The sequence below is a fragment of the Chiloscyllium plagiosum genome, unplaced genomic scaffold, assembly GCF_037043375.1.
Source record: "Chiloscyllium plagiosum isolate Xiang-an unplaced genomic scaffold, Cpla_swu_hap1 HiC_scaffold_15, whole genome shotgun sequence".
Classification (NCBI taxonomy): Eukaryota; Metazoa; Chordata; class Chondrichthyes; order Orectolobiformes; family Hemiscylliidae; genus Chiloscyllium; species Chiloscyllium plagiosum.
In genome coordinates this window covers 66,539,395-66,564,634 of record NW_028270153.1, presented here as the reverse complement: position 1 = coordinate 66,564,634, position 25,240 = coordinate 66,539,395, and the positions used below count along the sequence as shown (strand labels likewise).

The following is a 25,240-nucleotide window of genomic DNA, read 5'->3' as shown; positions in this document are numbered from 1 at the left end:
CAGATCTGTAATAATTCCGCAGAGGAAAGATTCCTTGAGTGAACACGGGATGGTTTTCTGGACCAGTGTGTTGAAGAACCAAATAGGGAACAGACTACGCTGGACTTGTGTATTACGAAAGGAATAATTGACAGTCTAGTTGTGTGAGACCCCTTAGGGATGGCTGACCACAATATGATAGAATATCTCCTCGAGATGGAGAGTGATGTAGTTGATTCTGAGACTAGGGTCCTGAATATAAATAGAGGCAATTGTGATGGTATGAGGCGTGAGTTGGGCATGATACATTGGGGATGTTACTTAAAGGGATGATGGTGGAAAGGCAATGGTGAACACTGGGTGAACTGCATCAATTGGTCATTCCTGTCTAGTGCAAAAGTAAAGTGGGGAAGGTGGCCAAAACATGGTTTACATGGGAAATTAGAGATTATATCAGATCCAAGGAAGAGGCATCCAAATTGTTCTGAAAAAATAACAGACCTGAGGAGTGGTTTAGAATTCAGCAACGGGGGACTAAGGGAATGATTAAGAAAGTTAAAATATATATGAGAGTAAGCTTACAGGAAACATAAAAACTGACTAAATATTTATACAGGTATATGAAGAGAAAAAGATTAGTGAAAATAAATGTAGCATCTTTATATTCCAAAACAGGGTGAGTTATAATGGGAAACAAAGAGATGGCTGACCAATTAAACACATATTTTGGTTCTGTCTTCACTGAAGACACAAGTAATTTCCCATAAAATGCTGTTGAACACAGAGTCTAGTAAACTAGAGGGAGAACTGTTTCTTAATTTAAGATAAAAGAAGAGAGTTATCGGACTTGCTCTGAAGTCTGTTGGACAGCAAACGTGTTTTTGGTTAAAGCTGTTTGCACTTGGAGACAGTGGCAGTAACCTATGTGCTAATTGGGGATAGACTGAGATTTTCCAAAGTCCCAGAAAAGTGTTGGAAATGTTGGATTGTTAACATTTATACTTTAAGCTATCTACGTACTTGCAACATTAGAGAGTTGGTGTGTCAAGAATGGCTAATCAGCATTTCATTTTGGACACAATACTAATATGATTCACTTTGCCATAGAGATGGGTTTTGAGAGGGAAGGATCTAAGATGTAGCTGAAAACTCACAGAGGTAGGTTGGTCTGCCATGATATGGAAGAGCAGCTATAGAGAGCAAGACGTTATGGTTCACCAGCCAGGTAGTAATGGTGTAGTGGATATGTCAATAGACTAGCAATCTGGACTTTGGGCTAATGTTCTGGCGCTATGGGTTTGAATGCCACTATGGCAGATGGTGAAATTTGAATTCAATAAAAATCTACTCAAATGGTAAAAAACTAATCTAATGGTACACAGTGTTTGGTTATTGTAAAAACCCTATCTAGTTTACTGATGTCCTTTTGGGAAAGAAATCTGTTATCCTTACGGGGGCTGGCCTATATGTGTGGTACGGTGGCTCAGTGGTTAGCAGTGCTGCCTCACAGCACCAGGGACCCGGGTTCTACTCCAGCCTTGGGGGACTGTCTGTGTGGAGTTTGCACGTTCTCCACGTGCCACGTGAGTTTCCTCCAGGTGCTCCATGTTTCCTCCCACAGTCCAAAAGATGTGCAGTTTAGGTGAATTGACCATGCTAAATTGCCCATAGTGTTCAGGGATATTTGATTAGATGCATTAGTCAGGATTAAATGTAGAATAATAGGGTAGGAGAATGGGTCTGGGTGGTTTGCTCTTCACAGGATCAGTGGGGACTTGTGCTAAATGGCCTGTTTCCACACTGTAGGGATTCTATTCTCTGATTAGATTCCCTACAGTGTGGAAACAGGCCCTTCAGCCCAACCAGTCCACATCGACCCTCCGAACAGTAACCCACCTCTGACACTATCTAGTAGTCTAGTAAGTGAGGTCCACATCCCATGAACTAATAAGAAAAAACAGGTTGGCATTCCCACTTGGATATGAAATATCAAATTCATGAGGGTTAAAAGGAGGCTGGAAGATCCACCGAGCTTGTGCTGGTGGTAGAACCTTCAGGGAAAATGCCTGACTGTGAAAGATATTTCTGGGACTAAAGGTTTCCAGCTGAAAAAGGAAATGTTCAGAAGTAAGGAGCTAAGAATTACCTTGGATGTATTCCTGGATAATTGAATATCCAACTTATGACTGACCGAAGGAATATGCTAATAGTAACTCCCCCTTCTGCTACATCAGTTGCATCATTAATTTGATTCAGTTACCACATTGGTCATTTACTTCTCTGTTGTGTCTAAAATAAAAGAAACATCATCAGGCTGTTTAGTTAATTCAAAATAATCTGTTTATTATAAACAAAACATCTTCTTAAAGTACTTGACAACTACTGATTAACATCTAAGCTATGATCCAGAAATAGAACTATAAACTATTAATACTACATACAGATACATTCTCATAAGAGGTGTTAGTTTTCTTTTTTAAAAAGGCAGATTGGGGAAAAAAAACCCTTTGGGACATGAGTCTGGTAACAAAGAATAGTATGCAAACACTTCTCACATCCACTTTTTCCAGTCGATGAAGCTAAATGGTTCACAGACTGATGATAGATATCTACTTAAGATTCTTTCCAACTTGGATTTGAGAGCCTGAAAATTAGTCACAGTCTAATCTTTCCAGTTTTACCAGCTGACAGAAATACTGTTATTTGCAAAAATCTATCAGGTTCTCAGAAAGTACGACAGAGAACAGGATTTCAGGAGTCAGACTTTTAGCTTCTGGATCTGTAGAACAGATAAATCCAGAGAGGGTCATAAGACAACCATTAACATGGGGGCTGTAGGCCTTTAAAAACTAGGTTTTCTCATAGGTAAGGTAATAAACCCTACTCTTATCTCCTTGAAAACTTCGCTTAGCGGTTTCTTCAATGTCAGTGATTTTCAGTAAAACAACAAGTGTTTTTAAACTATATTGAGCTGTTAGCTTAATGTCCAAATAATTACATGATAAAATAATCTTAAATCCAAGAAGTGGCGAGTTTTGAGAAGATTTGTAGCTCAGGTTATGGATGTAGGTTTGCTCGCTGAGCTGGAAGGTTCATTTTCAAAAGTTTCGTCACCATACTAAGTAACATCTTCAGTAAGTTTCTGGCCAAAGCACTGCTGATGATTCCTGCCTTCTATTTATTTATATAAAATGATAGATAGAAATAGAAATCAGGAATCGTCAGCATGCTTTGTCCGGAGACTCACTGTAGATGTTACCTAGTATGGTGACAAAACTTTTGAAAATGAATCTTCCAGCTCAGCGAGCAAACCAACATCTAAATCCAAGAATGTCCAAATCTTCAAGTTAATTTTCTAAAACAAATAAATAAGATAAATAAAGACACATATTCTCAACACTATTTGAAGGACAATGTACAGTATAACTGCAAAATGTATTTTCGCTTGTGTTAAAAGAAAAGGGAATGCTTTGTTGTTTGAAATTTGTCATTCTTTCATTTGTCATTGATGAGTGTATGACAAATAGCTTTGGCAATATGTCTGTCTTTGCAGCAATATTCAAGTTCTCTACTATCAAGCAGATGTCTGTCAGTATACCTTTGCAGACATTGTCTCCCCCTCATGACTTGCTTTTCTATTCATCCTTATATTGTCAATAAATTTGGCTACAATATGGTTAGTCCTTTCATCAATGTCATTGACATACAATACAAATAGTGAGGCCCCAGTGCTGATCCCTGTGACACTTCTACTAATTACAGTACTCCAACCTGAAAATGACTCATTTATTCTGACTCTGTTTCTTTTTAGTTATAGTCTTCTATCCAATAAAATAAATCCCTTCCATTCCTCTGCAGTTGCATTAATGAGGCACTTTATTGAATGCATTTTGGAAATCCAGATACTCCATATACCTACTGGTTTCATTCATCCATCTTTGCCTGTTAACATCCTCAAAGAAGTCTAATATATTTCTTAAACACAATTTCCCTTTCACAAAACTATGTTGATTCTGCCTGATTATATTATGCTTTTCTAAATAATCTGCTCTTGCCTCTTTCGTTATAGTCTCCCAACACTTTCTTAATTATAGATTCTACATTTACAAGCTTGTATTCTCCTGTTTTAAAGGTATTAAGGGATGTGAGCCAAAGACTGGCATATGATCACAGATCAGCCATGATCTCATTGAATGGTGGAACAGGCTTGAAGGGCTGAATGGCCTATTCCTGTTCCTATGCTTTCTTCCTCCTTTCTTGAAAAGAGGTGTTACATTTGCAATTTTTAGGTCTGCTTGGATCTTTCCACAGTATGGAACATTTTGCAAGACTACAGCCAATGTATCCACTACTTTTATGATCCCAGGACGCAAGCCATTAGACCCGAGGACATGTCAGCCTTTAGTCCCATTAACTTTAAGACAGTGGGCTGCCATTTATCTCACAAAAGTTTGCTGATTTATGTCAGTCACAGGATTCACCACCATTGCTAAAATGGCCACAAGCTCATTTGTTTGTTCTTTCGTGGGATGTAGGTCTCTGTTATGAATGCACCTTCTTTGGCCATCAAGTCCTGGAGTGGGACCTGATCTTGCTATGCCTGAAGATCTCCTGCTGCAATGGGATAGTACCGTACAATGCAACCGTCCTTACAGGTCAACAGTTCATGGTCATGCAGTAGTCATTGCTATGCGGTTTTATTTATTTATTTAGAAAATGCAAATTCCAGAGCTAAGAACTAGCCTACCCATTTGTTGAATTCAAAGTGATTAGTCCACCAGTTAGTCAAGAGGAGACACTCTTCAGTGATGTGCAGCATTGCTTGTGCCTATCCACAAGTGTGTAAGGGGTTTGTACTGAGGACCCAATGGTGGATGTTGGCTGCACAGGGGCCTAGCCTGGCCTGAACCTTTAACAGTGACCATTCTCACTGTGCCATTTCAAAGCTTGCCATTTGATAGATGAGATTTTGTACAATGAACTTGTTAGTGACTTCCCTTATTTTCAGACCTTGGTCCAAAGGATGTTAGCTATGGAAGGCTGCTTAATAAGGGGAATTGAGAAGGAAAGTAGCAGTAAGTCATCATGGACTAGATAAATGAGATGGATGGTTTCAATCAGCTTTTGGGTTTACATTGGTTGAGGGATCTGAGTGGAGTGTGACATTGATGAGGACCAGAAGCCAGAGGAGGGGTCGGTGAGCATTGATGCGTTGTTGTTGCATTCAATTGAGTGTCAACAAAGTGCCAAGCAGTAAAGTAGCCCAGTAAAATGCAATGATATATTGCAATACAGTAGAGCTGTTTAATACAATGCAATAATATTACTGTACAATTGCAGTGCACATTATTGTGCAGATACCCCTTGCAGTAGACCTGGCAGTGAAGTGGCCCCTTACACTGTAATAGCCCTTGACAGCCCCTTGCAGTGAACATGATATTGATTGTAATTGGAAACTGCGCTAGTCTTGTTCAGTTTCAGCTGATTTGTGGAATCTGAGTCTCTGTATTATGAAGAAAAATATCTTTAAAATAGTGCAATTATAAGAAACATGTGCTACTTTAACAATCACGCAGTTTTGTAATGCTGATATGTGCAGAGTATTGTTCAAGCAACCTTGCAGGAGTTACCCGTGCTATTCTGAGAAAGTTGGTACCTTGCTTTGGTTTTCTCCTGTAACTATCCAGCTGTAAATTACCAAGCTGTGATTGACTACAGCTTATCATTAGGAAATGATATAGACGATGCTAACAGTTGATAGCGTAAGGATTTTACAGTGCCACATTTGTTTTGTTTCAGTCAATGTTTGGTGTTGGGACGCATGAAGGCACTGGCTTTCAGGGGGCTCTACCAGTAGCTGTGTTCGAAGCTCTGAACAAACAATTTGGCGTAACGTTTGAGTGTTTTGCCTCACCACTGAACTGTTATTTCAGACAGTACTGCTCTGCATTTCCTGACACTGATGGTTACTTTGGATCCAGGGGGTGAGTCCAACTTAATCACTAATTTGTAGTGAATGTATTGTCTATATCTCATAGTATTGTTGTGGTCAGTCTGTTAGTAAACCTTCCATCTAAAGCAGGACGAGTACCTTGAGATATTTTCTCTGTTGTTTGGATAACTTTCAAAGTTTTGTATCTTCACTGTGATGATTTGTACCATATTCCTTATTTTGGCAAAGTTTTTGTTGTAATGCCCTATTTCTTGGTGACTCACTTAACATTGTTTCACTTTAACATGGTTAATAACATGGGGATAATACCACTTAGTATTTCCAGCTTCACTTTAACATTATTTGGCACAGACTGCTTCTGTGCAAGTGACCTTGACTTAAGTGCTACCGTCCTTGTCCTCAGCCCCTCCTCCCCCACCCACAGCAGCACTTGCCTCCCAGCTTTGCCTACTGCCCTCTTAGTCCCTGGGTCGAAAAGTGTGGCACTGGAAGAGCACAACTGGTCAGGCAGCATCCTAGAGCAGGAGAGTCGATGTTTCTGGTATAAACCCTTTTAAACTCTTCTGTTATCTTCCACTGGATGCTCTGGGCTCCATCTAGTTCTGGAAGCTGGTTGGTGCAAGTAGCACTGGGACTGAGCTACGACATGCACTGACCAACTTCTATCAGTAGACGGAGCCCCGTCAGTCTAAATGTACTAGAAGTGTGTTGTTCTGTACTTTAGAATTGTCCTACATTTTATTGTATATTGTATTTCTTTTATGCTTAGGCTTTAATTTATTTTGTAAGTTACTTCAGTTAGGAATGTATAGTGCTGCCCATGCAGGGTGCAGTATTACAACTTGAACTGTTTTTCCAGTCGAGGTATGTCTGAAGGAACCTAACTCTGATCCAAGTGTTGTTTCATGTGGGAACCTGTTTCATGTAAAGCTGTTTCACTTGAAGTCACAGTTTTCATTTATATAACCACAACTTTAAGTGAGGACTCTCTACATGTTTTTCTCTCAGGTCTTTTCTCTTTCATATCAGTTTCTGCCCCAAATCTCTATTGTTTCTCTACACTTCATACTTATCGTTATTGTGCTTCTTGCTTGTGCACTTCATTTTCACTTTTGCCTGTCACTGTAGCTGTGATTATAACCAAATCTGTCTGGCAGGAATAGAACACATTTGGGCCAGTCTCTTTGATTTACATTTTATTCTTCATTAGCTCCAGTGATGGGTAAGTAAAATCAGAAAAGGTGTAAATGTGAACGTCTTTGAATGGATGTCACTCTGTATTCCACATTTCCGCCTCCCTTGTACCTCTTATTTTCTTGTTGTTTACATATTGCTCACTTTTGTAGTTTAAATTTGGTGCTTATTCTAAATTCCTTTGCTCACTCACCAAACTCTCCCGGGCCCTTCTCTCATTTCTATGTGTCTCTTTCCCTCATCTCCATGTCTGATTGTCTCCCTCTTACATTCTTTGTTGCTCATTCTCTTTCAATCCTCGCTATCTCCCATTTTGCTGTCTCTTTGTACCTACCTCTTTCTCGCTGTCAGATATTCCATGATGTTTTGCATTACCCAGCTTGATTCATACTCTGCTTCTTTTAAGTTTGCATATTTTGCTTATTTTTTTTAACCAAGGTGAAGAATCACATACTTTGCGCACTTTTCTGTGAAAATCAGGTGTCTTGGGGAAGTGTAGCACTGGTTAGGTGGAAAGTAAAGCTCTCTGAACTACTTTGTCAAGCACTCCTCGTTAGTCCAGGATGGTTCCCTGTACCCCATACCCAGAAAAGCTCAGTGGAGTTCTACAGTATGAAACACAGGACATTCCAGCATCTGTGAAGAATGGAATGAAGTTGTTTCCGATTTAATTCCTCATCCTAATGGAACAATATTTGAGATGCTTGGTTCATCTATAATATCTTTGTGTTATGCAATAAGTTCACATGTCCTGTAGCTGATCTCATTACAAGCCTGTGGCTTTGTCAGCCAATTTGATATCTGGTCACTTGCGTCTGTGTGGTCATTTTCATCTGCATGAATTCCATGTCATCCAACTCACTAGGATCCCAATCTGGTGAATGGAGAGAGTTTTCAGTCCTCTACAAATGATGTTTGAGAATTCTCTACTACAGAAAGTGGTTTATGCCTCAACCTCCAGGGAGAGATAGAAAGAACAGTCAAGACAGTGAAATCACTAATGCATAAGAATCCCGTTCATCATTCAGTTACAGACCAACATCATTGGATAATGGGTCCTGGTCAGCAGAATTGTTAATGGGAAGGAGGTTAGAAACAGGCTTACACCACTTTCAGAGTACAGCCTCAGCCCATCTGTAATCTCTCGAGACCAGGAGAAGGTAAAACAACTGGAGAAAAAGACAGCAAAAATCAGAAGAGGTGGTACAACTCTAAACACAGGGTGGACACTCTCGTCAGCCTTAAATCCAGGGTTAAGGGACAAGCAATTGTCATCAGACAGATACATCAACTGAGATGTTATATTGTCTGAACTCCTGAAGGGACATCTAGGAGGAACAGGGAGACATTGATCTTACTTGAGCGATGAGGTGAGACCAAATATGATTATCAAGTTATGTGGAACAGCCATACCAAACTACGTCAGACAGTGTACAGAGTGGTGCAACTATTCCATACAACACCAGCACCTTAGTATTGTACTAGAGCAAACTAGATCGGGATTTCAGTCAAAGTTCCAGATCATCTTGAACTTTGGGCTTTGTGGATGCGCAGGAAGTTGATGATAATGGTGATAGAAGTAATAATGATGTTAATGATGACAAAGAAAATTAAGATATGTAAAACATCTGGAATAATACCAGCCAGGTAGAGGGAATCTTAGGGGGAGATATGATATAATAAAATTCATATAAATTAGGATGATGCAATTGATTGCATGACTCTGACGTCAGTCAGAAAGTGACAGGTCTAGAATGTGCATGTGAAGAGGGAGATCTTAGATGCTACACTAAAGAATTGTATTTGATAACCTACTATGTACAGATGTAAATAAAGGAGTGTTGTGGTACATCAGGAATTGAAGAGCCTTACTTAAAAATAAAGAGTAAACAGGATTAAAGAGTCTTACTGAGACATAATGAGTAAACGGTCTCACGGATGGTGCACATTTAACCACCCACAGCCCTGACATTCTCCAGACCAGTGTCTCAGTGGGCAGATAGCAACATTGCCTTAAAGCAGAAGCTAAAGCAAATATCCTCTTGATTGTTAAGCAGCTTGGATCAGTTTTGCCTTCATCAACAATAAACTGACTTACAACCTGCATTAAACATTTTTGGAGTGAATTGCACCCCTTCTTCTATAACCACTCAGTTTTGTTATTATTTTATGTGAAGCTGAGCCAATCAGATGTAAGATTAGATATGGATAGATTAGATTTCCCAGCGAGAGTGTGCTGATCCTTTCTATTTGATGAAAGTTAGCCTCATCTTACAGAGGTTCACTTGCAGCTTCTTTCCTTTATGACCTACCAAAGCCAGGATTTCAGTGCATTTCAGGTTGAATGCTGCATTTTTCAGGACAAGAAATCTGGACAGATTATATTTTTGAGTTTTTTTTGCAGGAAGAGAGAGAAAGAGGATTCGTATATTGAACAGGTTTGATTAGTGAATGAATTTACAAAGACAGCTTACCTTCAAGGTGTGTGCTGGACATATAATCAGAAAAAAAGACATGAAGTTAAGATGAGGTAATTTTAGGATGGGTCGCTAATTGCTTGGTGAAAGTGGTACATAAAGTATTCTGCAGTGATGTCATGGCTAATTTGCTGCTAAGTTCCATGCCTTTATCCATATCTTCTAATGCCTTTAAATAACATTTTCAGTCTCAAATATAAAATGTGCAATTGATTGAGCTTCATTCACTATTTACTGGAGAAAATTTCAAACGTCTGCCATGTGTTGTGTGTACAAGTGTTTTCTAATTTCACTCCTGAAATATTTGGCTCTAACCTTTCAACAGTTCCCTCCCCTCACCTTGCCCTAGCTTCTTCAACTAGCAAAAGTAGATTATCTTTATTTACCCTATCGGTACCACTTAGCATCATGAAAAATTCAATCAAATCACCTCTAAATTTCAGGAAATTCAATCCCAGTTTGTGTAACCTCTCCTTGTAATTTAACTGTTTTGAGTTCAGTCATTCTGTTAAATCAATTTGGTAGTCCCTTCAAATCGAATATATCCTTCTTGATAGTCTGAACTGCTCACAATATTCGATGTGGTCTAACATGGGATTTGTATATCTGAAGCTTATCTTTTACCCCATTGTACTCTGGTTTGACTTATGAGCTTCCTTTGTTCCACTTTTAACTGCATTGAAGTCTCAGTGATCCCAGGGCTTCACTTAGCCCCAACTCTTTGTCTTCAATGAGGCTTTCAAATTATTTGCTGCGTCTGTTTGTGATATTTTAATGGTTGATGTTGTTACAATCACAGACTAGACTGCCAAGTTTATGTTATAATCTAGTTAGGGACCAGTAACATTTTTGTTAAAAGTAGTTTGAAATCCCAGCTATTTACTAAGATTTTCACTGCCCAGATTCCTCAGTTTTGAACAAACAAAATAAGCTTTATATGCAAAGTTAGAATAGTGAAAAAATCTGCAGTATATGTACAACTTATACTACTCAAATATCTAAAATTAACAAAAGGTAAATATGTGTTAACAAACAAACTTATGGGCGGCACGGTGGCACAGTGGTTAGGACTGCTGCCTCACAACGCCAGAGACCCAGGTTCAATTCCCATCTCTGTTTGGAGTTTGCACATTCTCCCCGTGTCTGCGTGGGTTTTCCTCTAGGTGCTCTGGTTTCCTCCCACAATCCAAAAGTGTGCAGGTCAGGTGAATTGCCCCTGCTAAATTGCCCGTAGTGTTAGGTGAAGGGGTAAATGTAGGGGAATGAGTCTGGGTGGGTTGCGCTTTGGCGGGTCGGTGTGGACATTTTGGGCCAAAGGGCCTGTTTCCACACTGTAAGTAATCTAAGCTAATTTAAACTTTTAGAGCACATCAAATAGCAAATCCAGTCAAGAAAGGTCTCATGAATTTCTCAGCAATCTAACCAGATGTAATTGACATTGTGAGTCACCAAATCTTGTTAAAACTTTGCCAGTTTCACAAGATTCTCCAGTTCTTCACTTTTGAAGACATAGCCTCAGAAATGCTTCACTGTCATTCTAACCTGGTCTGACCGAATGACTATTTGTCTCCCAGTGGTTCAATCTCTCTTCCCTAGATGAAGTTTCTCAAGATTCCTGAGACAGTGTGCACACATCTACCATTACAATTTCAACTGATACCAAACAGCTAGATTGCTGCTATTGTGTTTTTCTGAGATTCAGTCATCCTCGACTGCACCAAACAAATATGACTTGTGGCCTTCCTTCATTCCACTTTTAGCTGCGTTAACCATTGGTGGCTCCTAGGGCTTCTGTTAACCCTAACTGTGCAGAGCTCTGCAGAGAGCTGATAGGTAAGGCCATTGAACTTAGAGTGTGGATAGGTTTGTGGGACTGGGATATTATAGCCATTACAGAAACATGATTAAGGGAGGGACAGGACTGGCAGCTCAATGTGCCAGGGTTTAGGCAAGACAGTAGTAATCGAAAGGGGGAGAGGGAGTTGCATTTTTGATTAAGGCGAGTATCACAGCAGCAATCAGAAATGAAAAAACTGAAGAATCATCCAGTGAGGCTTTGTAGGTGGAGCTAAGAAATAAGAAGGGGTTAGTAACGTTATTGGGATTGTACTACAGGCTCCCAAATAGTCAATGGGAATGAGAGGAACGAGTATGCAGGGAGACCGGGGAGACCTGCAGGAGCAATAGGGTTGTCACAGTAGGAGATTTTAATTTTCCTAACATAGACTCGGACTGCCAATGCGTTAGATGGGATGGAATTTGTTAAATGCGTTTGGGAACGTTTCCTGAAGCAGTATATAGAGGGTCCTACTTGGGATAGGGCAAAACTCGACATACTCTTGGGAAATAGGGCAGGACAGGTGACTGAGGTGATAGTGGGGGGAGTACTCTGGGACCAGTAACCATAGTTCGATTCATTTAAAAATAATTATGGAGAGGGACAAAACTGGTCTATAGGTTCAGATTCTAAATTGGGGCAAGGCGAATTTTGATGGAATTAGACAGGAGCTTGCAGTGGTTGATTGGAGTGGTTTGTTTACAGGCAAAGGGACCTCTGGCAAGTGGGAGGCCTTTAAAAGTGAGATAACTAGAGTTCAAGGTCTATAAGTTCCTGAGAGGGTGAACGGCAAAGTTGGCAGGAATAGGGACCCTCTGAATGACAAGAGAGACTGAGGCATTGACCAATAAATAGGAGGTATGTCTCATGTACAGGCAAGTTGGATCAAGGGAATCCCTGGAGGTATATAGGGGATACAGGAGTTTGCTGAAGAAGGAAATCAGGAGGGCACAAAGGGGGCACAAGATAGCCTTGGCTGAGAAGATTAGGGTGAATCCAAAGAGGTTCTTTAAGTATATTAAAGGGAAATGAACAACTAGAGAGACAAAAGGACCCATCAAGGACCAAAGTAGACATATACGTGTAGAACCGCAGGAGATAGTATGGAAGTTATTATGGCAGTAATGTAGTTAACTTAGTGTTGCAATGTATGCTTGGGCTGCGGTAACAGATAATGGTAGTGCATTGTGATAGGTTAGTTAAATCACTGGGAGATGAGCTAATGCTGATGATGGTGGTGTTGTAATGAGATAGGTTAAGTGTGATGGAAGGAACCAGTGTGGCAGACGATGATTAGTTTAGAAAAATAAAGCAAGCCAGCATGATTGGTTATGTTAATGTTATCCGATAAGTGCAGGGCTAACAAATTGTATAAACTGGAGGAGAACAAAGAAATTGCGGGGAGCCAGGAAAGCCATTTTGCTGGCTCCCACAGCTTTGATTTTGCAAGATTAAATTTTAATTTTGTGAAGGATTTTCTGTGTCTCCTAGTAATTTTTTATAGAACATGGAGCGATTTTTCCACAACAAGGGGTGAGGTCCTCAATGAATATTTCTCCTGTGTTTACTGTAGAGAAAGACATGAAGACCTGGGAGCTTGGGTAAGTTAGTGGTGATAACTTGGGGACATCCACATCATGTAGAGGAGGTGTTGGATGTATTATAATGTATGAAAGTAGATAAATCTCATGGTCCTAATCAGATATTTCCAAGAACTCTGCACGAGACTGGAGAACAAATTGCGAGGGCTTTGGCTGATATTTCTGCATCATTGTTAGCCATGGATGAGATCCTGGAAGACTGGAGGGTAGCGGATGCTGTGCCCTTATTCAAGAAGGGCTGCAAAGAAAAGCCTGGAAACTTTGGACCAGTAAGCCTAACATCTGTGGTAGATAGGTAACTTGAGAAGATTCTGAGAGATAAGATTTACATGCATTTGGAAAGAAAGGGTTTGATTAGGAATAGTCAGCATGGCTTTGTGAGTGAGAGATCATGCCTCACAAATTTGTTGGAGTTCTTTGATGAAGTGACCAGAAAGGTTGACGAGGGCAGGGCGGTAGATGTAGTGTATATGGATTTCAGTGAGGCTTTTGATAAAGTTCCATATGGTAGGCTGCTCTGGAAGGTCAGATCGCATGGAATCCAGGACGAGCTGGCAAATTAGATACACAATTGCCATGATGGTAGGAAGCGGAGGGTAATAGTGGAAGGATTCTTGGACTGGAGGCCTGTGACGAGTGGAGTGCCTCAGGGGTCAGTGCTGGGCCCATTGCTGTTTGTTATCTATATCAATGATTTGAATGAGAATGTACAAGGCCTGATTAGTATGTTTGCAGATGACACTAAAATAGGCGGTATCGTGGGCAGTGAGGAAAGTTATCAGAAATTGCAGCAGGACCTTGATCAGCTGGGGAAGTAGGCCGAGAAATGGCAAATGGGGTTTAATATAGATAAGTGTGAGGTCTTACATTTTAGAAAGTCAAATGAAAGCATGAGTTCCAAGGTGAATGGCACAGCCTTAAGGGGTGTTGTGGAACATAGACACCTTCGAGTTCAGGTGCACAGATCTTTGAAAGTGGAGTCACAGGTAGACAGGGGAGTGAAGAAGGCTTTTGACACACTGGCCTTCATCAGTCAGTGCACTGAGTATAGAAGTTGGGAAGTTATGTTTCAGTTGTACAGGATGTTGGTGAGGCCACACTTGGAGTATTGTGTTCAGTTTTGGTCACCGGGAGGAAGGATGTTATTAAACTGGAAAAAGTGCAGAAGAAATTTACAAGGATGTTTCCAGGACTTGGGGTCTGAGTTATGGGGAGAGGTTGGACAAACTAGGATATTTTTCATGAGAGAGTAGGAGACTGAGGGGGTATCTTATAGAGGTGTATAAGATCATGAGTGGTATGGATAGGCATGAATGCACTAAGTCTTGTTCCCAGTGTTAGGGTATCAAGGAGTAGGGGGCATCAGTTTAAGATTAGAGGGGAAAGAATAAAAGGGAAGCTGAGGGGCAACTTTTTTTATACACAGGGTGGTACACATATGGAATAAGCTGCCAGTGGAAGTGGTTTAGACGGGTACATTAACAACATTTAAAAGGTATTTGGACAAATGCATGGATAGGGAAAGATTAGAAGGATATGGTCCAAGTGCAGGGAAATGGGGTTGGTGTGGATGGACATTTTGGTCAGTGTGGATCAGTTTGGGCCAAAGGACCTGTACCGTGCTGTAGTACTCTATGACTCTCTAACTAACATTAGCACTTTAACTGTATGGAGCCACCTTCTTTTGATGCTGTTTGAACTGTTATTAAGTAACCCTTAACTGATCTGAGTAACTGTATAAAACCACTTCAAGAGAGTCCTTCCCTTATTACTAAGCAGGATGAAATGTAACAAGCGTTGCAACGTCTTGTGCCCCAAATGTTTGAATCTTCAGCTAACAAACTGTCCACAGCTCCGAACTTCAGTCGTCACAATGGACAGAGACCCCACCCCCCACCAGTATTCTATGGACTTTGTGTGTCTAGCTTTTAATGTAAGAAAATACCTACTCTGATGTTTTTGCTTCAACGTGGATGACTTCATGTTTGTGTACATTGAAATCATTTTGCTACAGTTTTGCTCGTTCATTTAATCTAACAATACCTTGCTGTAACCTTTCAATTCAATTTACACTACTTACAGTGCACTTGTTCTTTCTGTCATGACAGTATATTCGATTCCATCATCTAATTTGTTAATGCATACGGTTAAAGCCTTAAAACAGACCCTACTAATCATATTCAACCCATTATCCTACTCTGTTGCCTGCCAATCAGCTAGTTTTCCTAACTAGATCAGTAATTTGTCTTCAATTACTTTAGCTGACTGTTTCTTATCAAATGCCCTTTGAAATTCATATAACAAACATCTGTAGACACTCAAAAGCAGAAATTGGTAGAGAAACTCAACAGGTCTGGCAGCTTGTGTGGAGAGAAAACAGCGATTAATGTTTTGACTCAAAACATTAACTTTTTTTTCCACAGATGCTGCCAGACATGCTGAATTTCTCCAGCATTTATTGATTTTTGTTTGTTTTAGATCTCCAGCATCTACAGATCTTTGTTTTATTTATAAGTAAACAATCTACTACATACTATTTTTTCAACCTCTTCAGAAAATTCAGTCACAATTCATCGTGTATGACCTAACCTTTACAATGACATGTTAGCTCTCTCAATCCATGGAAAGCTTTTTAAGGCGTTCAGTCAATTCATCCTTAATTATTTCATTCATGAGTGCTCTGCCTAAGAATAGGACCTTGGCTGATTGTTCACTGCTGTTTCATCCTGTGCTTCTTGGAAGTTTTTTGTCAGTCATGGTTTATCGTTCCCTTCTGCCGTTATGGGAAAGTTAGCCTTCGGCAGTTGCAGTGGACATCAAACCTACTTATTAGCTGCCGAGCCACTGAGTTAACCAGCCCCCATCCTCAACTGTAGTTTCTAGTAATTTTCCAACAACAGGTGTTATGCTTACTGTTCAATAATTCCATAACCTTCCTGTCTTGGCTTTCTTAAGTAGCAGAGTGGTATGTGCAGATTTTGCAATCTAAAGATATGGTTTGCACATCAACGACCTTTAGAGGGTTATGGTGAGATCACCCACACTGTTTTCCTGTACTTCCTTTAAAACTCTGCGATGGAAATAAACTATCTGATCCTCTTCCTGATCCTAACTTGTTTGAAAGCAAGAATTTCCTGTTAGAATCACTCTGTCTTTGCCACATGCTTGCCTACTATTTCTCAGCTTGTGTAGGAGGCTCGTGTTGAAATTTTATTGCAAACCTAAATGCTTTTCTTAATTTTAATTGACTACATTGGGCTCAGTGGTTATCATTGCTGCTTCACAGTGCCTGCGACCTGGGTTTGATTCCACTCTCGGGTGACTGTGTGTGTGGAGTTTGCACATTCCCCTCATGTCTGTGTGGGTTTCCTCCGGGTGCTCCGGTTTCCCCCCACAGTTCAAAGATGTGCAGGTTAGGTGGATTGGCCATGGAAAAGGCAAGGTTGGGGTGGGTCTGGGTGGGATGCTCTTTGGAGGATCAATGTGGACTCAGTGGGCTGAATGGCCTCTTCCATACTGTAGGAATCCTATGATGCATCAGATTCTTTTTGAGCACTGTTTCAATTTGGCCTGCTCCTCATTGGTTTTAGGAAAATGATTGGACACACTCAAAAAATTCTGTAGCTTTCTGCCATAAGCTCATCTGTTTGGTCCTAACTTGTTTGAAAGTTAGAATTCCCTGTTAAAATTGCTCAGTCTTGGCCACATGTTGCCCAATACTTCACAGCTGCTACTGTCCTGAAGGCCTGTACTGAAGTTTCATTGCAATCTACATACCTGTCTGTTTCTTCATTTTACTCAAAGTCTTCACAGCCTGTTTACCTTCCGTTAGCTCTCCTTATTGAAGTGACTTCATCCTTACTCATTAAGGTTGCTCCTCCCCCTACCATTTCCCCTTATGATCTTATGTATATCTTATGACCTGTTAGATTTAGTTCCCAATCCTGACTGTCTTACAGCTGTGGGTCAGTAATGGATGACATGTCATACCCTTCAGGTGGCACTGTGGTTCACTTGTTCTTTTGGTTTCTTAATTACTTCATACTTTTGTTTAAGGAGTCCTTAAGAAGCTCTCCTTTAGCTGTGATATTTTATTCACATGTTTCTTATCTCTCTCTCATGGTTTAATCATTTTACATCTTTCAGTTTCCCCTTTACTTGTACGGCCTAAAACATAATTTTTGGCTGTTATCTTCCTCTGTTTTTTCCTTAGTTACTTTTGAACTGTTGATTTAATTTATTATTAGTCTTCCACATGATCTCTTATCCACTACCCACATGGATTTTAGCAAGGCTTTTAACAAATCCTGTAGATCCAGAGGCAGGTAGCAAGCTGGAGACAGAATTAGTTTGATGGCAGCAGACAGATTGGCTGACGTTTTTTGGCAACTGGAAGACTGTTTCCAGTGCTGTCGGTGAGGATCAGTACGAGAACCCCTGTTTCTTGTGGTATGTATTAATAGTTTCAATTTAAAAGTAAGAGGTTACGATGAAGAAGTTAACAGACAACACAGATATTGGCTCTTGAGTTTGACTGTGGGAGGCAGGGAACTGCAGACTGCAGGAAGAAATCAGTGAAGTGGTCAGCTGGGGGAATAAAAAGCTACAAATGGAATTCAACCCAGAGAAATGTGACCTGCATTTGGGGAGGTTAAACAAGGCAAAGGAATACACAATTAATGGGATAACACTGAGAGGTATAGAGGAGGTGAGGGGCCTTGGAGTGAATGCCCACAGATCCTTTAGCAGGACAGCTGTGGACTCGATGGGCTGAATGGCCTCTTCCATACTGTAGGGATTCTGTGATGCATCAGATTCTTTTTGAGCACTGTTCCAATTTGGCCTGCTCCTCATTGGTGTTAGGAAAATGACTGGGCACACTCAAAAAATTCTGTAGCTTTCTGCCATAAGCTCGTCTGTTTGGTCCTAACAGCAGGGAGGTTCTGTTGAATCTATATGAAACACTAGTTAGGCCATGACTTGAGTGTGTGTGCTATCCTTGTCACTAATTGCACTGGGCAGAGTACAGAGAAGACTATTGTTGACAGGACTGGAAAATCACAGCCATGAGGAAAGGTTGGATAGGCTGAAGGCTTACTTCTTGGAACAGAGAAAGCTGAGGAGAGATTTGATTAAGACGCACAGGTTAGGAGGGACTGGGATAGATTAAATGTTCTTTCTGTTAGCAGAGCAGTCAGTGACCAAGGGAGCATAGATTTAATGTGAACGGTGGAAGGATTAAAGGGGAACTGAGCAAAAGATTTTCATCCAGTGCTTAAGAGAGTTTGGAGTTCATTGGCTAAATGAGTATTAGAGGCAGAAACATAACTCAGTGAAATGTTATAAGAAGGTGCATCTCAGGTTCCTTAAGCTCCAAACGGACCAAGTGCTTGCAATGGGATTACTTGTGTGGCTCCCTTCTTGGCTTGTGTAAGCATGACGGTCCAAGTGGTCTGCTTCTGTACCATAGGTTTTACTACATGTTCCAATTATTCAACAAATCTGAAAAGAAGGAGGAATGTGCAAGGATGTGATGGGACAACAGAGGAGTGACAAAATGTGACTCAAGAGGCCCAACAAGGGCACAGTGGTTGAAATGATCTTCTTATGACCTTTGAAAAGTGTCAGGCCGGGGAGCAAATTAACTAATAAAACCATTTTTTATTTGCCTTTTTTGTTAAGAAACAAGGTCAAAGAGAGAGAGAGAGAGTTGGACTAGGCTCAAAGCCCTGAAACCTAGGGAAGGGGAGGTGACAGGGTTGGAACTATGAGATTGAGTTGAAGAAATTCCAATATTACATTCAACTGTGATGAGGTGCACACGGAGTTGGCCTCCGTGAGAACTTATAGAAAAGTTCAGTCAGCTGGGGGTTGCTCGGGATTTTCTGTGATCCCAGCCTGTTTTGTAGATAGTTTATTTTGTGCTTGCAGAGTTGGGGATTCGGGCTGTAACCCACTCACTCACCCACCCAGCCTGACAGTCCCTTACTCATCCACTTACCCTGCCTTTCAGTCCCTCACTCACCCACTCACCCACACACACAGCCTTCCAGTCCTCACTCACCCACCCAGCCTTCCAGTCCCTCACTCACCCACCCACCCACACAGCTTTCCAGTCCCTCATTCACCCACCCACCCACAGAGCCTTCCAGTCCCTCATTCACCCACCCACCCACACTGCTTTCCAGTCCCTCACTCACCCACCCACACAGCTTTCCAGTCCCTCACTCACCCACCCACCCACACAGCCTTCCAGTCCTCACCCACCTACCACTCAAACAGCCTTCCAGTCCTCACCCACCCACTCATCCCACCCTCCAGTCCTCACCCACACAGCCTTCCAGTCCTCACTCACCCACCCACGCAGCCTGCCAGGCCCTCTCTCACCCACCCACCCACACAGCCTTCCAGTCCTCACCCACCTACCACTCAAACAGCCTTCCAGTCCTCACCCACCCACTCACCCCACCCTCCAGTCCTCACCCACACAGCCTTCCAGTCCTCACTCACCCACCCACGCAGCCTGCCAGGCCCTCTCTCACCTATCCTGCCGGTACCTCCCTCACACAACCATGCTGCCAGTAACTCACTCATCTGCCCAGCCTGCCAATTCCTCACTCATCCACTCACTCACCCATATCCCCAGTCTATCACCATTCGATTTCCCACCACCCACCTCAGATATTCACCAGTCCCATGCTGACAGCTTGTCTAACACTCATCCTCCCTTTAAAAGCCCACCCTACGCTCACAGCTGCTGATGGCCCACCCGATTCCCATCACCACCACCTGCTCCCATCCCAACAACCAACCGACAATGGTTTAACAGTCACTCATCCCACTCCTGATAACTCCCAACAGTCTCCTCTCCCCAACAGCTCTCATTTGCCCCTTCCTGATGGTTTAGCTGACACTTCACCAGATTTGTAGCCCATCTGAATCTGAACCCCCTCCCAACCCCATGATGGCTTCCTGATTTTCATTCCCCTCCTCTACAAGCCGGTATCTTCCTTTCACCCTTCCATTCCCTATCCAGCAGACTCAGGCAGAGTTCAAACATTTCACATTTGCTGCTTCTGCAGTCAAACGCTTTCTCTCCGAAGTTTGGTGCTGATAGGCTCAATGGTGAACCCCATTGGTGACTTATCATCACCAAATGCTGGAGAGAATTGACCTCTGATTGAAGGAACAGATTCTTGCAGGTACATTTGCCTGCTTTGCAATTGTTCTGAGTGACGGAAAGGAACAGAGATTTTGGGAATGAGTTTTAGCCCTTGCACCTATAAACATGGCTGCCAGTGGAAGAGTGAAAGAAGTTGAGGTTGCGCTCGTGATCAGAATTGGAGGATTGCAGAATACTCAGAAGATTGTAGTACTGAATGAGATTATAAACAGAGGGTGGATTGAGGCCATTGGAAGGATTTGAGTACAAGGATAAAAATTGTAATATTAGTGCACAGGCAGACCAAGAGCCAATGTAGTTCTGCTTACAGTGGTTTGCAGGAAGTGAGGAATAAAGGATAACTTTGTACTGTGAGAAAATGTTCATAAACAGTAAAATACTCTTCAGACATTATAGGAAGAGGCCAAATCCCTGAGTTCATTTGTGGGTGAGGTTCAGATCACTGTATTTGAGCTGCTAATGTGATAACACTGATTTCTGAAGATGATTGTCTGTGGTCTGTGTAAATATATTTTGCTTTTTTTCACAGTGTGAGACACCATGTCCTCTGTGTATTGTGCCTTTTGTGTACACCTGGCTGTAGAGCTGATGCTGAACAGTGTGAAAGCTGCCGCTTGTTTTCTCCTTTACAGCTCATTCTTGACTTTCTCACCGGTCAGCGGCTCCTTTGAAGCAAACCCTCCGTTTGGTGAAGAGCTGATGGACTCTATGGTCACACACATGGAGGTGAGGGTCTGAGGTGTTAACCTGCACTGTCAAAACAGACCAATGCAGGACAAGGCTGTATTGCACAGAGAAAGTGTTCTGTTTAAAAGGAACTAGAACTTTAATAGCAAGTTATACAGCCCCATATCTGATGACATCACTGGACAAAAATAATCATTCCTGTTTGGAGGTCATATCATGATGAGAGTATGTTTACTATATTCAGTGTAACATCTTGCCTGCAGATAGGTTTTATCATACAATAAAACCATATATTTTGGATGAGGAGAGGTCATCAGGACCAATCATGGTTGGCCCAATTACGGAATTCGTTGGTGATGGACTGAGAAAATCTGTTGAAAATCCCTATCCATCCACTGTAAAGCAATTAGGTAACTTATAGGATGTTCCAAACTCTTAGCTCAGAATTCTCTGCTTTGACCTTGTTGGCCAGTAATATGCTGAATGCCGCATTGAAAGGAAAAAGCCCTCATTAGCACCTCTCGGATGCTATTCCAGGAAGTCCACAAAGGCAGAAAGATAAAGCTCTCAAATTTAACTTAACTCCTTTATCCTCAACTTAAGTGCATAGTCCCAAGCTCTGCCCAGTCCTAACAACCCAACTGACTATGTTGTAAATAATTGAAGACTGAATCGGAAGGATTCAATGTGAACTGAAACCCAAGGGATAAAGCCTATTGTATACTCGGTGTACTTAGGCCAAGATCCTCTTTGTTGCATGTCTCTGTGCCATGTGAAGAGTCAGGATGTTCTGTTGAAGTGGGATGGGGATAGGCATTATGACTCAACTCAACAGTGCATTTTCAGTGACCATTCCAAGTGTTTCTCCCTTGCTTGCCATGTTAAGCTTAAGCCACCCATTCTACATGAAATCTTTGAATTTGTGTACATGACTGTACACTTACCTACACTGGAGCACTTTCTGGAAAGAGACAACTCAGCATTCTCAGGTGAGAACATTTTAAAAATTACAGCTTTTAGTATTTTGAAAATGCAATCAATTTTTCTGTATAAATCATGAACTATCGGATTACCATGGGTTTGCACTGACTATAATTGGTTATCATGCCACACACTCTCCTGGAATTGCTTGATATGACTGATATGACTTGTGAGCATCGTTCTCTGTATGCAGCATGGTTGAGTAGCTGGTCTGAGAGTCTGCGCTTGCCAATTGGCATGCTGATGCCATCCCAACACATCCGCTTTCTCCAGCTGCTGTCTTTCATGGATCTCAGAGGTCCACACAAGGGCTGGAGAAACTAGAGATAGTAGCTTGTGAGGAGTTGGATATGCTGGGCATGCAGGCCCGATTTTCATCTCGGAAGTGGAAATCAGGAAGTGAATGCGTCTGTCACCAGGCTGGCTGGAAACAGGGCTTTCCACCTGCCATAGCCTGAAAGGTATGAAGATAGGATTACCACTGGAGGCAGCAAGCACGGACTGGCCAGAATAGCAGCTTAAAAGGCCTGGCTCCATTCCCAAAAAACATGGACCCATTACTTCCAATGGAGTCAGAGGCAAAGCTTGATCTATGCTCGGAAGGTCTTCTGATCAATTTTAAACAGCTGTCCTCATCATTCCTTTCCTCACCCTCACTCAGTGAACCTATAAATCCCAACCTCTACCGGCCTTACCCCACTCATTTGCAATCTCATCCCCAATCCCTCACGCAAACAAAGGAGCACACAAATTAGGAACTCCTTAACCTCTCAAGCCTGCTCTGTCATTCAATAAGATCATAACTGCTGTGTTTACTTCACATTCCTGCTTACTCCCAATAACCTTTCACCTCCTCTGCTTATCAAGAATCTATCCACCTCTGCCTTAAAAATATTCAAGGATTTAGCTTCTACTGCATTTTGAGGAAGCGTCTACGATCTCCTGTGAGAAAAAGATTTCACCTCGTCTCTGTGAGACCTAATCTTAACTCTCCCCCAAAAGTAAGCTTCCTTTCCATGTCTATCCTGTTTAACCCGCTCTTAATCTTCTAAACTCCACTGGTTGTCCAATCTTTTCTCATAAGACAACTTTGCATTCCGAGTCTAGTAAACTTTCTCTGAACTGCTTCCAATACATATACAATATACAAGGAGAGCCCAATAATCTACACAGCACTCTAGTTATCTCACTCTAGTTATATAACTGAAGCATAACCTCCCTACTTTTGTGTTCTGTTCCTCTCACAATGAATAATAATCTATCAGCTTTTGAAATTACTTGCTGTATCTACAAGTTAGCTAATTGCAATTAATGTGCTAGGACATCCAGATGCCTCTACGTCTCAGTGCTCCCACCATTTGGGTAATATGTTTATTCTTTATTCCTCCTGCCTAAATGGATTTTTTTCTCATTATTCCACATGTTGCTCATCTTCAACCCTATCTATGTCCCTTTATAGCTCCTTATGTCCTCTTCAGAAACTTACTTTCCTGTCAACATTCATGTCATCAATAAAATTAGTAATCTTATTGATACCTTTATCGATATTCATATATGTAAATTGTGAAAAGGTGAGGATCCTGCATTGATCTCTGTGACACACCACTCGTTACATCTTGCAAACCAGAAAATGTCCCATTTTTGCCTGCACCAGTTAGCCAGCCAATCTTCTATCCATGCCAATATGTTAGCCCCGTACAGCTTGAGTTTTTATTTTCTGCAATAACCTTTCGTATGGTAACTAATCAAATACCTTGTAATCTAGATGCAGTACATCCACCACATGTTACCTCCTCAAATAACTCAAGTAAGTAGGTTATGCATGATTTCCCTTTCACAAAACTATGATTGCCTTGAATTATTCCATGTGTCCTGCTATCACATCTTTAGTAATGGCTTCTACTAGCCTGAGATTTCCTCTTTTCTGTGTCCTGCCCTTTTTGAATAAAAGAGTTGCATTTACTATTTTCCAATGTAATCAATTTTTTTTTGAATCCAGGAATTTTTAAAAATAAAATCTAAGGCATCAGCTATCTCACTAAATATTTATTTGCTCTAAGATGAAACCTATCAGGACCCAGGAACTTGCATCCGGCTCCAACGATTTACTCAGTATTACTTCCTCGGTTTTTGTATTTTTCTTGGGTCCTCACTCCCTTCCTGTTCTCAGTTTACAACTATATCTAGGATATTACTTGAATCCACTATAGTAAGACTGATGCAAAATACTTATTCAATTTACCTGCCTGCCACCTCCTTATTTTCCATTATTAATCCCACAGACTCTCTGACTGCAGGATCAATGCTTACTTTGTTAACTCTTTTAAAGTATCTGTAGAAGTTCTTACAATTTGTTTTTATATTTCTCCATTTCTCCGTTTTTCTATTTTTTTCACTTCTTATTAATCTTTCAGTCATTTAAAAAATATTCTGTCCAATAATGTGCCACTCATCTTTGCATAATCATATACTTTTTCTTGAGATTTGATACTATCTTTAACTTCTTCAGACACAGATGGTGGGTTCATTCTTGGAATTTTAATTTTTTTGTTGGAATTTATCTATTCTGTTGTCTTCTAAAATATCCACTTGAATGTTTGCCACTATATCTCTGTTGATATATTCCTTAACCTAAGTTACTGGCTCACTTGAGTCAGCTGCGCTTTCATGCCTGCTGAATTGTTCTTATTTCAACTTAAAATACCTGTCTTGGACCCACACTTCTTTCCCTCAAACTAAATGTAGAATTCAGTCACATTATGACAGCTGCACCGGTATGCTCCATAACTAATTGTACAATATCAAGTCTAGTATATTCTGCTCTTTGGTTGTCCCCAAAACTTATTCTTCTAAGAAACTATCTATCCCAAAAACTTTTTGTGAACTCCTCATGTAGGCTACCATTGCTACCTGATTTTTCTAGGTTATATATATATATATATATATATAGTAAATCCCCCAGGATTATCATCATATCTTTCTGCCAAGCTCTGGTTATTTTGTTTTCTGTTTTTATATACATCCTACCTGTCAGGAGATCTGTACTCCATTCCATTTGTGCCTTCTGGTCTATATCGTTTGTCATCTCTACTCAAAACGCTGCTACGTCACAGTTTCCTGAACTGAGGTTATCACTTTCTGTTGGATTAATACATTAATAATGAAGTAATGGAGCCATCACACTACCTGCTCAAAGCTCTTTATCCTTCTTAAAATCATGGACCATTCTATATTAAAGCTCTGGTCTATTTCCTCTGCAATTGTCTCTCTGTAATGGTTACCAGAACATACTTATTTATTTGTATTTACACTATCATTTCATCTATTTTGATTTGAATGCCACATGCA

At 41.0% G+C, this 25,240-nt stretch overlaps 1 protein-coding gene across 2 annotated transcripts in view; it reads left to right on the top strand.

Annotated features, from left to right (window-relative positions):
- Window positions 1-25,240, top strand: part of pcif1 (phosphorylated CTD interacting factor 1) — a 121,795-nt gene that overhangs the window by 76,348 nt on the left and 20,207 nt on the right. For both annotated transcript variants that reach the window (XM_087995004.1, XM_087995005.1), the window contains exons 13-14: window positions 5,779-5,963; window positions 20,857-20,950. In XM_087995004.1, coding sequence (XP_087851130.1) covers window positions 5,779-5,963; window positions 20,857-20,950 — 279 coding nt within the window. The remainder of the gene's footprint in view (window positions 1-5,778; window positions 5,964-20,856; window positions 20,951-25,240) is intronic.